The following is a 17,644-nucleotide window of genomic DNA, read 5'->3' as shown; positions in this document are numbered from 1 at the left end:
TTCACGAGGATTTGTACAAGATATGTCGTTGGTTGGGCACTAACATGACATTCCAAAATGTTAGTGAGACACACTTAGACCAGTTCGAAGGTTTAAGTGGCCAGGAAATTCGAATGTGCTGTGATTTGGAGTGTTTGTGTTTGGATAATTTGGAGAGCAAGGAACAATAAGATCTACCACAACAAAGAAATGTGTATAGAAAATGGTCGAGGAGGTGAAGCGAACTTCATGGAGCTGGATCACAGAAAATTGATCAATTTGAAATACAACATTTATCAGTGGTTTTTGAATTCATTTGACCCTCTCGGCCTCTGGTATCATTCTGTAGAATTAAAGAGATTGGTTTCCTGTGCTGTTTTCTTTTCGTTGTTTTGCTTTCTTGCAGAATGTTTTGCCAGTGGCCGGTTGCAATGAGCTGCAGTAGAGGCTATTGCAGACTCTCCAGCAAGCTGTCCGCATCAGTTCTTGTCTTGTCTCGTCTTCCTCGTGGTGCAGGTGCTGGTTTGGCGTTCTAAGTTTGGGGTGCTACAGAAATGAATTGGTCATTTTGGGTGCATTTCGGATTTTGGATTCACAGTAACTACAGAGTTTTGCAATTTACAAATCAAGCATAGTATATTTACTGCTACATGATGCAGTAACATAACATATCAGTTCAAAGATGAAGCTCTGGTGTGTATTGATCAAAGCTATATACTTCTTCATCTACCAGAAGAACTGATGACAGAAAAAGGATCAGCAATACAAACAGAATTCAAGAGCTTAACAGCTCTACATTTGTGCCATCATTGAATAAGAAGCTCTCAATCTAAATACAAAAAGAAAGAAAAGAAAAGAAAAACACCACCATTCTTTTACATCATGTGTTGCTAAATGCTAGTTAGTTGTAGGTTCAATATCCTTTAGAAGTCCAACTATCTGCTGCATGGTTGGTCTCTTGAAAGGTAAATCAGCTGTGCATAGATATCCAATCTTTATAGCCTCCTCCATTTGTTCGTCCAATCCCGTATCGCGAATTTTCGGATCAATAGCTCTTGAAGTTTGATTCTTCCTTACAAGTCCTCTAGCCCAACTAACCAAACTCGTTGCTTCTTTGTCATCACTATAATCATCTTCAACCGGTTTCTTTCCGGTTAATAGCTCAAACAGAACAACACCAAAACAATATACATCAGATTTCGGTGTTGGTGACTCAAATTCTGGTTGAGAAAACTCCGGCGGAACATAACCGGGCGAACCACGAGCAATCTCTTCGTCCAAACCACTTCCGAAAATCTTGGCAAGACCAAAATCAGACAACCTTGGCTCCAAATCATAATCCAAATAAACACTGCTAGCTTTAACAGCTCTATGAGTTATTGGAGGAGAACAACCGTGATGCAGAAATGCCAATGCTCTTGCAGTTCCAAGCGCGATTTTGTGTCGAAATCTCCAAGTTGTGAGTAATCCTTCAGAACCAACATTCTGAATTCCATTACTGTCAGCAGCTTCTTCCCATGTGTCGGTGCTCCAATCATCAGTGCTTTGAACCCCAAGCGGCAAATCATAGAGAAGATTTTGCAAGTTCCCATTCTCCATGTAATCATATATAGCAATCCTTTGATCACCGGCTAAACAATAACCGGTTAAAGGAACTAGATTAGGGTGCTTGATTCTACCGAGAAACTCAAGCTCTCTTGCGGCTTCTTCATCTGTTAATGTAGAACCAACAGCCAAAACTTTGACTGCTACATGGATATTTCCAGGTAGAAAACCTCTATAAACAGGTCCAAACTTTCCTTCAGCCAAGAGGGTACCTCTATCGAAATTCGAAGTTGCAGATAAGAGGTCTGCAAAAGTTATATTCAACAACGGCTTTTCAAAGATTACTACTGGAACTGATGTTGCTTGTTTGACATCAGCAACCCACGTTGTTGAATCAGTTTGGAACGAAAATGGACCGGAGACATTCTGTTCTTCTCTGTATGAACTTTGTTTCACTTCCCACATTTTCTGTTTCCTTCTGCAACCGAATGCTAGAAACAAAACACCGGCAAGTGCTAATACCATTGAGAGGGTTAATGCAAGAGCTAGCTTCATTCCCTTGCGGTTAGTGTCTCTTCTTCTTCTTTTGAAAAGACCCGGATTCGCAGCGATTGGACAACTGTTAACCGACCCGTAGAAATATGTTTGAAGGATCTCAGGTCTGATTTCTGAAGCACAGAGGGTTAAGTTATTGTAAGAGAAGTTGTAATTCTTTGTCTTTGGGAGATTCTTTAAGACAATTTGAGGTACCGGTCCACTCAAATTGTTGTGCGAAAGATCAATAATTTGGAGGTGTTTATTCACAAGTAAAGGAATTCTCCCATCAAGATGATTCATAGAAAGATCAAGTGCATTCAAATTACCAAGCTGCGAGATTCCGTCGGGAATGTGACCAACAAGACTAGTTTTCGACAAGTTCAGATATTCCAATCCTAATAGCATTTCAATCTGTGGGAATTTCTGTGTTGAAAATCTATTGCATGCAAGATTAAGGTGCTTTAAATTCGGCGTGCCATTAAAGTTTTGGAAAATTTCACCACTAAGCCGATTCTCCGACAAATCAAGATAAACTAAATGATACCAATTGTAGTAGTTTACCTGAGAAATGTGACCTTGAAATTGGTTTCTGCTAAGGTCCAAAACCTCCAACTTTAACACAAAAACATCTGTAACAGAACCCTGAAATGAATTTCCTGATATGTTAAGACTCACAATAGATTTCAACCCTGAAAAATCTGAGACACCACCAAAGATATCATTCTCTGCAAGGTTCAATGTCCTAAGATTAGGAAAAGCATCACCAAAACCATGTGGAAGTGTTCCATTCAACTGATTTGCCGAAAGATCAATTGAAACTAAAGACTGACATTTGAGAATCCCTGAAGGAATACTTTTAACAAACATGTTGTGTGCAAGTTTGAGAACTTTCAAACTCTTAAGAGAACTCAAAGCTTCAGGAATTTCCTCAGAGAAACTGTTTTTTGACAAATCAATGGTTTCAAGTAAACCAAAGTTTCCAATGTTGTTAGTCAAAGAACCTGAAATCTGATTGGAAGAAAGGTTAAGCCTCTTGAGAGAGGTTAAACTCCAAAAATCAGAAGGCAAAGCAGTGATTTTGTTTCTGCTAAGATCCAAAGATTGAAGATTGTTGAGTTTTCCTAAAGTTGTTTCAGGAATAGGACCAGTGAGTCCAATACCAGAAAAACTCAACTCAATAACATGTTGTTTATTTGCATCACAGGAAACACCTTTCCATGAACAAACAGAAGATGAAAAGTCATAAACTTTTGAGGATGATGATAAACCCATTTTCTTCAAAAACTCAGATACAAAAAACTCATCAGTGTTTGGTTGTTGAGAAGCTAAATGCTTGAACAAAAATGTCAAAACCAGAACAGATCCAAATACTCCTAAACCCATCCTAATGGTGTTTTAATACTTAGAAATTATGCACAAGTTAAAAATTCAAACCCAAATTATGATTTTTAACTCCATTGAAACCAACCCTTTTCTGCATTTAGAATTTTCTAATGGAAAAATTGTTTTTTTAACTGCAAAGATTATATGGCAGAGAAGAATAGAAAGATAAAAACAAGATGTGTTTTTGAAGAAACAAAAGCACTTATAGGGCACTTGTGTTGTGTGGTTTGGTTTTGGAGTGTAAGTGTATAACAAGAGAATGTGAAGAAGGGTTGTCTTTATCTAGACTCAAAGATTGTGGAAAAGTTGTGATGCTTTTTTTTGCTTATGTGGTGTGAAAGTACTTTTTGTCATGGAAATAGAAAGTGATTTTGCTAGTGAATTGTACAAGTGTTTGTTGGATTCTTTAATAGAGTAAAAAATTGTTTTAAATATATATAATTAATTTTGACACAATATTATATTTACTAAAAGTAAAATTGATTTTTTCTTTAAATTAAAAAATCATTTTTAGCATTTATTTTGATTAACTCAAAATTTATATTTATATTTTATAAATTTAAATTAAATTTTTATACTTGAAATTCAACTTTTTATATAAATTTATATAAATATAAATCACTTTATTTTTAAAAAAATATTATATATTTTATATTTGTTACCATACCATATTTTACTTTTTCTTAACTATATATTTTTATTAAAGGTGACCATGTTGATATTGATATATTTTCATACAATTTTTTACTAGTAATGTTTTTGAATTGAATTATTTAATAGAGGTGTGAAAGATAGTAGTAGTAAGATGAATGAAAAGGTGAAGATGAATATTGGTTTGAGGTTCATAAATGAAATTGAAATATGTTGAAGATGATGGTTGGTGAATGTAAATATAGTATTAAAGATTTGTTGGTGTGAATTTAATGATTCTTTCTTCAATCACTCGCTCACTGTGTGTTTATCACCACCTCTATAAGTTAGTTGGAAATATCTTCAAATTTTTTATACAATAACTAATTATATCATGGAACAAAAATGACCACCGTCTCTTACTTTATCTTTTTTAATAAAAAAATATAAATTAAATTGATGTACATAGTTAGTAATATTTAGACTAAAAAAACCTCTGTAAATCGTATAAATTCTAAACCTTATTAGGGTTTGAATTATACACATCACAATTTTGTCAGTTTTTAGTAATTATTATTTACTTTTTCTATTTGAGAAAATAAAATAAAAAAAATTATAACTTTTTTTATATTTAGACTTATGGATCTCGAATTTAACACTATTAAAATTTATTTAGATTTAAATATATTTTTAATTTTAATTTTAAAAAAATTATTTTTAGTCTTTCATTTTAATTATATTAGTTTTAACTTTTCGTTTTATTTTAAAATTTATTTTGTTAAATGTAATGTCTAAATAAACATTTAATATATTCATTTCACATTTTAAAATTTTGTTCACTATACATTGACAAATAGTAAAATTGACTATCCCTTTAAGCAATAATATTCCCATTAAAAAACAGATAAATAATTGAATTTTTTACAAAAATAACTCATTTTTAAAGGAAATTTTTAAAATATCACTGGTTTAAAAAAAATTCTCAAACTACCCACATTTAGGAGGAGGCGACAATTCAATTGGCGGCTCCTCTTAAAAATTGAATGCAGGCGCCAATTGGATTGACGCCCCTGTGTATAATTTGATAGGAGACGCCAATTAGATTGACGCCTCAATGTAAAATGCAATTTTTTTTGTTATAAATAGATATGTTGTGTGAGTCATTGTTCCACATCTCATTTAATCATTTGACAATCATGTTTGGTGTTCGTCGTCGATACGGAAAGGTGATTTACGCGAGAGACAAACCTCAGATGCTAATGATGTTCTAGAACATCACTACGTTCGATCAACTGAAGAGGGAGCTAGTTCGTTGGTTAGATGGGAAAATACCAGAAGGGGACAAATTAAAAGTATTGAGAGACTCGACAGTATCTTTGGTTGAGTGCGAATGAAGACTGATAAGGATGTTAAGGAAATGATGTTCGGTCGAGATGATATCAATTTGATTGTTGTAATCAGTTAGAAATATTTCTCTTTTCAGATAGCTTATTTTGTACTGATATTTGTTGTGAACCTCGTTATAACAAAAACATAATGATATATAATGATTGAAGGTTACAGAAATACAATGTTACAAAAAGCTTAAGACCCAGATGATGTTCCTCGATTTGGACAGCTGCTCTTGTTGTGTCCTGGTTGACGATAGATACTACATAATCTTATCATTTTATCTGTGGAATCCATTTCTGTCTTGATACGTGTGATGTTTGGCCTTCCATTTTTCTTTCTACGCATCTCGTTGTTGTGCCAAATTATATCACCTTCATATGGAGGCCAGTATTCCTCCATTGGTAATACCGAGAAGCTTTTATTATATACATTCATGACGGTGACGGCCTTGTACACATCAGATAAATGGCTGTAAACGTCTTGACGAGTATAAGCGCATACTGCAATGACATGGGAGCAAGGAATGCGGAAGGCCTGGAATTTTCCACAATCGCACAAACTTATGTTTAGTCTAACAACATAGGCTAAATTTGTTCTCCCCTCGTTGTGGTCCATTGTTTCCTAGATGCTGAAATTTTGCCTATGACGGTCAAAGACAGTTACAACGTGTGTGCTAGCTTTGATGCTCTCCTCTTTCATGACTTTCATGCAACACTGACTGAATACTTGCCCGGATATTAACACCGCACTCCATCTTTCACCTCTGGTTGCGAACGTAGAAGCCAACCTATAATAGGTCGATCTTACCAAGGCGGTTATTGGCAGATTTCTAATTCCTTTGAATACCTCGTTCATGCATTCCACAAGGTTTGTTGTCATGTGGCCCCATCGACAACCTCTGTCAAATGTCCTTGTCCACTGCTCTACTGGTATGTTATTTATCCATCTCCATGCGTCTTCATTAGACAATCTAATTTCATCACGATAATATTAAAATGACGGCTGAGTTAGAGCATACCCAACATTCACCACCTTCTTGCGAAGATTCTTATCTTTTATTGCACGCATGAAGTTTTGTGCAATATGTCTGATGCAATAGACATGGGTAGAAGGAGGATCATGTCATCCGTTGTCATGGTTGCTGTAGGCACTCTCAATGGCAACATGTCTATCAGAAATCAAACAGAGATTGGCTTGTGAAGCCACATGCGTTTTGAGATGTCAAAGAAAGAAACCCCATCCACCAGTCGTTTCACCTTCAACTAGAGCAAAGGCAATGGGAAAGACATTGTTGTTGCCGTCTTGGACAACCGCCATAAGCAAAGTACCCTTGTATTTGTCGTATAACCAAGTGTCGTCAATTTGAATAATAGGTTTGTAGAATGCGAAACCTTTGATGCATGGGTCAAACACCCAAAAGAGACGGTGAAAGATTCTATTACCTGTAATACAGGTTCCGTCTAGCATCATTGCTGGCAATGTCTCCATAATTGTCACAGTTCCTGGGACATATGTTTTAAGGCCCCATAAAAACCGTGGCAATTCTTTGTATGAATCCTCCCAGTTGCCGAATACCTGTTCAACAACCTTTGTCCTCGCAATCCAGGCTTTCTTGTAAGATGAAGTATAATTATATATTGTTCTGATATGGGATATAATTATACTCACCTTCACTGATGAGTCTTTATTAACCAACGGAAGAATGTCTTGACATATCAATGCAGCCCTTAGTTTACGGTGATCTTGTTCAACGTTAGTTGCAATGCAACTGTGAGGTGGGTCTATTGAAGCGATCTCCCAAGAGTCGTTTTTATTTTTGTAAGACGCAACCAACCGAAACTTACAAAGGATGTTACGACATTCGATAACATACCTTCTTGAATCAGTGCGTTTCACTGTAAAATCAGCAGAGTTTTTCATATGGAATTTTTTGATAGCTCGCACACATTCTTCTTTGGTACAAAACATGTCTCCCACCTTTAATTCGCCTTCTGATCGTGGATACGGGTTATAGAAAACACTGTTGGATGTATCATCATCGTGCAGATCCAAATTTGTCATATGTTGAGGCGGATTGTAGACATGACTAGGAGGTATTGGTGGTGGTTGATAATCATCTTCAATGTTGTTGTTCAGCATCTGATCAACCTGTATCTCGGTCTCCTCTTCTTCTTCATTAACGACGTCAACTTTTGCTTCTGCTTCTAGGTTGACGTCATCTGACCATTGTGGATCAAATTCACCAGATTCATCCTGACTGGTTATTTGAGACTGTCGAGACAGTATACATGGTTGAAGAGTAATGTACAACTCAATATAGTTGCAGCCTGAATGTTCATGACTAACAAACATGTATTCAACATCTTCATCGTCTCGTACCTTAAGCGGGAAAAACTTGCATTGACTATTCTAAAAAAATATTGGATTTTGATATGTGATCTTTGACACAATACCCGATCCTATACAGGATTGTATTCTTTTTTCCAAATGCAAGAATGTTGCATTTATCTTGATCGTAAGTCTAATGGTATCAGTGTTTCGAAAACAAAAACCATATAACTCAGACTCGTATGTTTCACCGTTGCAGTGAACGTTGACACTGTATTTTGGTGAAGATGATATTGTGCAGATGAAAACTATTTTCTTGCTGCAGATGAATGTGAGTGATGTGTCTTGGATGTTGGTAGTAAGACACTTAAATAGGGAAATGATGTGTCTCACATGCAAGCTAGTCCGAAATGATGTGTCAACCATGCAAGCTATTAAGAAGTGATATGTTTAGCATGCAAGAGAGAGGACAACCACGTGTCAGACATGCAGACACACACTCCAATTGAATTGGTGCCCCCATTCATTCCTTGCACATGGGCGCCAATCCATTTGGCGACACCTTGTCAAAGCATGCATGCAGACCTCGAAACCAAGCAATGAGACCTAGGTCTTGTATGAATGTCCCTATTGAGGCGCCAAGTTGAATGGCAACACCATGTATAAGTTGTACATGGGCGCCAATTTAATTGGAGACACCATGCAAGCACAACTTTTCATGCTCCCATTCATTTGCCTATAAATACATCCATACCATCTACACTTCTTCCACACCATCACTCTCACTACTTCTTCTACAATACTTCTTCTACAATTTCCTCTGCAACAACTTCTTGTAGTTTCATCTGCACCAATCGCTTTCTTCCCCAACAAAATATCTATCCTCACAATGGGTGAAACGCATAGAGAAACGGTTGCGAACATAGCAACTTATGTAAGTTTTTTTTCTTTTGTTATTTGTTTTAATAGAGGTACCTTTTATTTTAACATACCAACTTAGTCAAGTTTTTTGTTCTTTCTTTTATAGGATGTTTCAAGGTTCCAGACTTGGGTCCACGAACATGTCCATATGGACCCGATGATTCAACCTTATGTTGAACTCGCCGATTTTGGTCACATAAGCAAGATTTTGTCTTGGTCCGTAGATAACAAATTCATTCTTTCTTTATGCGAAAGATGACGTCCAGAGACACACACATTTTGGTTCCCAACCGGTGAGTGTATCGTGACGTTAGAAGACGTCTATATGCTTTTGGGACTGCCAATTGAAGGTAAGGTTGTTAATGGTAAAACCAACTATGCAAATTCAATTTGCATGGACCTCTTGGAGACTGATTTGTTAGATGATAACGCAAGAGGTCAAGGTATACTACGTTCACGCCTTAAGTCATACTATAATAATTTATACTTAGATGAGCATTCTACCGAAGATGCTCGAATAATAAAAACTAGGTGTTGCTTTATGTTGTTAATTGGTTCGTTTTTATTTTCCGAAGGTAGTGGTTCTAGCATGCATATTATGTATTTACCTTTACTTAGACATGTAGATAGAATAGGAAGTTACAGTTGGGGATCTGCTTGTCTAGCTTATCTCTATAGCTCCTTGTGCAAAAACTCACACAAAGACACATCTACATTTTCTGGATGTGCTGTTTTGCTACAAGCATGGGGTTGGTTAAGACTACCGTCCCTAGCACCCGTCAACAACAATCCTTTCACATTTCCTTATGTACAAAAGTAAGTTGTTTAAATTGCTATATCTTTACTTACTTCTTTAAAGATTATTATCTCTAATTAATATTCCTACCTTTTTGGTGTAGATGGTCTGCACGTGAAATGAGTTATAGCTGATGTCCTAGATACTGTATTACTCAGTATCGCAATCTGTTGGATCACCTTCGACTGACAGACGTAAGGATAATAACTTAATTTATTTCGTTATAATTTGTTAACTTCTTCTACCTAGATTATAGTCTTATCTTTTTTCACATTTCAGTTCATTTGGCGTTCATACCTTAATTTGGATCATGACCATGAGGTCAATGCTGAAGACGCGGCCGTATGGACTGCATGCACACCGATAATACGATTCACAACTGTGGAGATGCACAACAGTGATCGTGTGAAGTTGCAGTTCGGTATGCCCTAAAACATCCCAGATCCCCCAGCAAGCCTAGGAGAGTGGCATCTGCGCAAATTTAACGACCAATAGAACTTCAATCCATGGCAAAGCTTCGCAAGATCGGAGTGTTACAAATGGAAGCACCACCATGACCATGTCTTAACTGACGCAATCATGCCATATGAAGAAAAACCAAGTTGTACTTATATGGCTTGGTACTAATCGGTTAATTTTCAGTTCATCGCCGAGGATATGTACCTCTACGATCCACATCAGATGACTTACACACCTGACACCTTAACATCAAACCCCCAACAACAGTGTCAGCCCGGATACACACAACCCCCTATCCGTCAAACGTTTTGTTCAACCAACACACAAACATACAACCAAAACATGTCATACACCCAACCCCAATACCAAGAGCATACCCCATACCACCAACAACAAATTGACCATCAACCTGAGATCCAACATCGTTTCACACCCACCCCATCACCCTGCCAAAGCCACCTTAGCCAGAACACCCAATGATCATTCAACACCAACCGCCCCTCCTCCTACCATAGCCAAGAAGCCCAAACCTCACAAAACCAAAACATCCAACAACCATATCTCTACCAAACACCCCAACAACCTTTCCAACCTTTCCTCGACGCATCATTCACACCCATGTCTCCCTTCAACCGTCCCGGTCGCCCACCAATGAGTCAACCACAACCCAACTACTATGGCATGGGTTATGAACTCATCTACGATGGTACACCCTCAATGCATACTGAAGGCTATGCCGACTTGTCTGACTACCTCAACAGACCATCTCCTGTAGTTGGTAGTGACGCTCCTGGCCCCTCAGATGCTCAAACACCAGTGATGAATCATCGTGTGTTAGGGTCACGGGTTAGGGTAGCTAGGGGATGTGGGACCGAAGGTCAGTTAGGTGATCCCGGTCATCACCATTAGGTTTTTTTGTGTAAACGGAAAATTTTATTAATATCAATTGGTCATATTTCAAATTTATGTATCACGTAGACCATTTACCAAAAAAAAATGTATTTTACACTAAGGTGTCAATCCAATTGTCGCCTCCTATCAAGTAATACACATGAGCGTCAATTGGATTGGCTATGGCACATGCCTTAGCCAATCTAATTCTATCCAATCCAATTGGCGTCTCCAATCAATTTTTAAGAGGAGTCGCCAATTCAATTGGCGACTCCTCCTAAAAGTGGGATAGTTTGAGAATTTTTTTGAAACCGGAAGAGTATTTTGGAAATTTCAATGAAAAAGCGGGTTATTTTTGTAAAAAATTCTAAATAATTACTAGTATTTGTTTAATTTTAAGTCAAAAGTTCTTCAATTTCTTTTAATCAATATTAAGTAAATTATAAACAACTTGAATTTATTTATAAAATATTATAAATTAATAAAAATAAATGTGTAGTAATTGAGTTAACGGTTGATTTTATACCGAAGGGAATACATATTTGAAATTATATATTAATATAAATAAATTGTTAATATTTATAAATTAATTTTAAAAAATAAAATAATAAGTAGGAGTACTTTGGTTATCTACTTGATTTTTTTTTTTTTTGACAGCATCTACTTGAATTTGTTAACCACTATGTTACTTTCATTTTTTATTTGACCTCTTACTATACAAACTTTTTGAGTAGCATGCAATAACTACATGAAGTGCTTAGATTAGCTTAATATTCTAAAAATAAACATAAAACCAAACATAGACTAATTATGTGTACTTTGGTCCATACGATGTTTTAGTGCTTCCTTGACATTGACGGTGTGCACACCCTTCAAAATCACACAATTCATGATAAATTATTTTTATTTAGACAAATGATAAATAAATTTCGGACATCAGAATTTTAATATTAAATACAATAATTTTTTATATATTTTTAAAATATATAACAATTTAGATTTTTTTTAAATAATCATGTTTTTCAATTAACTTTTCAAAATAACATATTTAAAAATAAAATCAAACTAATAATATTTCAAAAAAAAATCGCTGACAAGAGGAGTAGCCACTTTAAATGGCGCATGCATATATTTTTTAACACTGGCGCTTATAGTACATGTCATTGCATGTGTCGCATCCATGCATCCTCTAGGAGCATGCGTCCCATGCAATGACTATTGTGTTGTTTAGGGTTTTCTATATATATCACATCACATCCCCATAATTTTTAATCCATCTTCTAAGTCTTTCCTTCAAATTTTTTTAAATGTCGTCTTATATGTCGCCTTGTATGCACAAGAGAAATGTTGATTTGATTTATTCGGCACTAAAGCCTTCGATGAAGATCCGACTCTGGAACACGAAGACGTCCGAGCATCTTCAGAAGAGCTTGATTTGTTGGTTAGAGGGAGACATTGCAGGCGGTGAAAAGATCAGAAGAATTCAAAGGCTTATTACGGTGTAGAACGACAATGGATAAAGTCGTTTCTGAGACTCAATTAAAACTGTCAGAGATTGTCGTATTATGATGCATAGCAGTGAGGAAATTGTTTTGATGGTTGTAACCGCATATATATGTTGTTTAGTCGTTGCATTTGTTTGTATTATTGTTTCATTGTTGTTTAAATTATTGTTTAGTTGTTGTTTAAATTGTTGTAATTGAATGTTTTGATATTTATGAAATGATCGTTGTTTTCAATATCAAATAAAATGGTTACATATAAAATTATATTGTGGTGCTTGCTCCAACATTGAGACAGTTTGCACGATTGTCTTCGGACTGACGACATGAACTACATAATCTCACAATTTTGTTCGCCGTATCCAATTCGGTTCGAATATGCGTGTTGTTAGGACGACCCTTTTTCTTTCTTCTCATATTTTCATCGTGTCAAACTATCTCTCCTTGATATGCAGGACAATAATCCTCATTTTCTACCACCAGAAAGTTATTGGTGTACACATTGCATACATTTATAACTTTGTAAATGGCGGATAGTAAGTTGGAAGGGTCTTGCCCAACCTTTGAATGTCGCTATGACATGGGAGCAAGGCATACAGAAGGCTTAGAACTTTCCGCAATCGCACCAACCTCTATCTAGTTCTACTCGGTAGTATCCCTCTGGGCTCCCCTCACCGTGGTCCATTGTCTCATCTACACTGAACCAATCTTTGCTTCGGTCAAACACTATGACCACATGTATGTTAGCTTTGGCAGCTTCCTCCTTAATGAATTTCATTGAAATTTTAGTGAACAGTTGCCCCAATTGTAACACTAAACCTCATTTTGAACATCTGATCTTAAATAGTGACCGTAACTTAAAATAGGTTGCTCTCACGAAAGCGGTTATCGGTAGGTTTCAGATGCCTTTGAAGATATAGTTCATTAATCCTACGAGATTTATTGTCATGCGGTCCCATCATTGACCATTGTCGAATGCTTTGGTCCACTTCTCCAATGGAATAGTGTCGATCCACCTTACTCCATATGCATTTGTCAATCTAATCTATATGCGGTAGTGTTTGAAGGAAGATTCTGCTAATGCATACCCTGCATTCACAACCTTCTTCCGTAGCATCTTATCTTTGATCTCCCGCATAAAATTTTGAGCGACGTGTCTAATGCAATAGACATACGTAGAAAGAAGATCTTGTTGACCGTTATCAATGTTTTTATAAGCATTCTCAATTGATGGATGTCTGTCTAAAATCAAGCATAAGTTAGGTTAAGGAGCAACGTGTAATCGAAGATGTTTTAGAAAAAAACTTCATTCGCCATCAGTCTCCCCTTCAACCAGAGCGAAGGTGATTGGAAAAATATTGTTGTTGCCATCTTGTACCACTGTCATGAGTAGCGTTCCTTTATATTTACCGTACAATCTTGTCCATCAATTTGTATAATAGATTTACAAAAAGAAAAATCTTTATGCATGGTTCATACGCCCAGAAGAGTCGGTGGAATATGTCATTTCCACTAACACAAGTCCCGTATGGCGTATATGTCGGTAAGGTCTCCAAAATGACAACAGTCCCCGAAGCATAATGCTTAAGTGCCACTAGGTATTGTGGAAGTTCTTTGTACGAATCCTCCCAATTTGCGAATACTCGTTCAACCATCTGTTATCCATGTCTTCATCTATGGGGGAGTATAATTGTATCATGTAACGATACGTGAGACTATTATACTCACCTTCAATGACAGATCCTTGCTAATGACAGACAAAATTTCATCGCATATTAATTGAAAGCTGAGTTTCCATGTGATACTTTTTAATAGTTATCACACAGTTTTTTTTTGTGCGAAATTTTTCTCCCACTTTTAAAGATCCTTTTGTGTGCATATATGGATTGTAAAAGTTATATGAGGTCACTTGTTCATTTTATTCTTGCGCTTTTTTTCTCTAAGCATTGAGTTGGTTGAGAATACTGTCACTCATCCCCGTTAACGAAAATAGCTTAACATTCCCCTTCGTAACAAAATAAGTTTATCTTATTTTTTTCACTTGCTTACGTTATACTACAACTAATGGTAAATAATTCATTTCACTCTTTTCGATTTAGATGGTGTGTTCTGGGGATGAACTACAACAATTGTCCTAAACACGCTATAATAGTCTATCAAAATCTTATAGACCACATTGGACCAGACAATATATTACTACTAAATAACTCATTAGAATTTAGATTTAGTTTTAATATTACAAATTTACAAATCTTCTAATCATGTATTTTTCATGTACAATGTATCTGGAGGCTGTATTTGGGTCTCGATCATGAGGTTAACCCCGAGGATGCTGCAGTCTGGACATCAAAAACACCAATCATCAGGTTCACTACCATGGAGATGCATCAGAGTGACCGTGTTAAACTACAGTTCGACGTGCATCAACAAATCCCAGACCCTCTGACGTGTTTGGGACAATGGTATCAACTAAGAGTCGATGCCCAATGAAGTTATTCCGATTTGAGAGAGTTTTCTAGAGAGATGTGTCGGCAATGGAAGAATCCTCATCGACACATCTTAAGCGAACCAATCATATAGGATGCTAGACCAACTCAAAATTAATTGAATTGGTATAAGTCGATTACAATGACACAATTTTTGTCTGACCTGAGGTATTTGATCGATCCACGCCAACGAGCTTCGTCATCATACATCCAATAACAAACCCCTACCCAGCAACGTACCCCACACCATTACCAAACCCAACATCAATGTCAACCCACCCAAACCCAAAGACCAACCTCACAACATCACCATCCCAGATACATCCAACCACTAATCGAACATGATTACGAACCCATAAACATCCAACCCCGCAACCAATTCATGCCACATACCCAAACATAAAACCAAGATCATGACACATACCATCAACAACCATATGCCGCCACCACATCTTACTATAGACCCCTTCCCACCATAGCCCCTAACCAATGTACAACCAAACATCACACCACCAAAGCACCCAAGCATCTCATCGCCAAAGCACCTAACCACTACATGCCTTTCAAACACCACAAAAATCATTGCTTTGTTTTTAAAACAATATGTTGTCCCAATTCAACCAACCCCAACCAGCCCGTAAACAATTAGCCCAACCAACATGACCAAACTACGACAACATGGACACCAAACTCAATTACGGCAGCGCATACTATTGGGGAGATATGATCAAAAATTTATTAGATGACATTAATATCCCATAAGCCTTGCACAAACCACCTTTGACTTAGGTGAATACTAGGAGACCCTAACCACCTTAGGAAAATCGTGGGAGACCTCAAAGACAAGTGAATGTGTCGGGGGTGTGGAACGGTGGATGTTACGATCGAGCAGATCATTAAATTTCTATCCAATTGTTGTATAATTCTATTTGATAGAATAATATTATAATATATTTTTTAAATATTTTGTTTATTATTTTTTTGTTTTTAAATTAATTAAAAAATACAAGACAACGCAGTAGTCAGTGCATCTAATTACTTGAATAAACGAGTACTCCTAATATATATATATATATATATATATATATATATATATATATATATATATATATATATATATATATATATAATTAATTTATATAATCCATATATTTTTATTTAATAACTAATAATTAATAAATTAATCTTGCGAGTTCGAATTAATTTCTTGTGTAACTATCAATTGTAGATTTAACTAAACACGTGTTATTTAATTAACTTAAAAATGTTTTTTTAATGCTTTAGAATTGTTGAAAATAAAAACGTGAGAAATTAATTAAAAGTTTGGATCCTTTGATGACCCTCAAAATAAGGTAATGTTGAGTTAATATTCTAAATTCCGTGACTTCTATTTGGACATATACATAATCCAGCTGCTCCATGATTCACTCAATGCATTCCACTACCACCCCCCTTCTCTCTCATTGCATGACTTTTCATTAAATTTGGGGGATTTTATATTTATTGTGCAATTAATGCCGTTGGTACAAGGAAAACTTTTCACGGTTGTTGTTACCCAATATCTTAGGTATATCGTGGTCTATTAATCCTACTTAATCCCAATTATCTTTAAAATATGATGATGATAATGTTAGGATTCGTCTCATTCTAATAGAGTAGTTTTGTATTCTGTTAGTATATTTGTATTTCTGTTAGTCTAGCATTGCTGAGCTGTTAGGTTGTTATAACAGACTCAGTCAGTTAAGCTAAGCAAGTCTATGTATAAATACATAAACCCTCTGTATCAAGATGCAAATGAATACAATGAGAAATTCTTTCCTTATTCCAATTCTCTAATTCTATCATGGTATCGTGAGCTTATTTTTTCGATCCATGGAGCCTCTTTTTCCTTCTTCTCAGGTGAAGCTTTCTCACCTTATCTCTGTAAAGCTTGACGATAAAAATTTCAAACAATGGAAGCAACAAATTGACGGAGTCGTTCGCGGTCATCGTCTTCAACGGTTTGTTACAGTTCCGGTGATTCCGCCGCCGTCACCTTCCGATCCTGCATCTCACAGTGCGTTTCTTGAATGGGAGCAACAGGATGCCCTAATTTGCACCTGGCTCCTTTCCACCATCTCCAATTCGCTTCTTCCGAAGCTTGTTGAGTGTAAACACGCATGGCAAGTTTGGACAGAAATCCACCGTTACTTCAACACTCTTCTCTCCACCAAAGCGCGCCAATTACGATCGGAGCTCCGTCGTCTCACGAAGGGAACGTTGACGATAGAGGAGCTTATGGCTCGCACGCGTGAGATCAGTGAATCGCTGGTCTCGATTGGGGATCCGGTTCCTCTTCGTAACCTAATTGAAATTGTTCTGGATTCTCTTCCTGAGGAGTATGACTCCATCGTTGCCGCCATCAACAGCAAGGATGAATTGAGTTCTTTAGATGAACTGGAGTCGTCTCTACTGGCTCATGAGTCGCGTCTGGAGAAACATCGCAAAGCCGTGGTTACAGAGCCGGCGACGGTGAATCTCACTCAAGCAACACCATCGCCTGCGCCGGTCGCCGCTGATCAATCTGTTACTGACGCGTTTCCTCAAGGAACAAGTCACGTCACCGCTAATGCTGAGAATCACGCTTATGGCTCGCGTGGAGGTCGTTCTGGCCGTGGAGGCGGTCGTTTTGGCCGTGGTGGAGGACGTTTTGGCAAAACGCAGTGTCAGATTTGTCACAAACCTGGTCATGATGCGTCGGTATGCTATTATCGCTATTCCAATTCCAGTGGTGCTGGTTATCCACAGCAGAGAGC

The 17,644-nt window shown here is 36.8% G+C and overlaps 1 protein-coding gene across 1 annotated transcript; it reads right to left on the bottom strand.

Annotated features, from left to right (window-relative positions):
• Positions 1 to 654: 654 nt before the first annotated feature.
• Positions 655 to 3,798, bottom strand: LOC127138428 (probable LRR receptor-like serine/threonine-protein kinase At2g24230). The gene has a single exon (XM_051064879.1). It carries the CDS (start codon positions 3,442 to 3,444, stop codon positions 877 to 879), a length of 2,568 nt encoding a protein of 855 aa, XP_050920836.1. The 5' UTR covers positions 3,445 to 3,798; the 3' UTR covers positions 655 to 876.
• Between the last annotated feature and the right edge of the window lie 13,846 nt (positions 3,799 to 17,644).

Source organism: Lathyrus oleraceus, chromosome 4 (assembly GCF_024323335.1).
Source record: "Lathyrus oleraceus cultivar Zhongwan6 chromosome 4, CAAS_Psat_ZW6_1.0, whole genome shotgun sequence".
NCBI classification, from domain to species: Eukaryota; Viridiplantae; Streptophyta; class Magnoliopsida; order Fabales; family Fabaceae; genus Lathyrus; species Lathyrus oleraceus.
The sequence above is the reverse complement of the archived record's forward strand: the minus strand, read 5'-3'. Positions and strand labels throughout refer to the sequence as shown.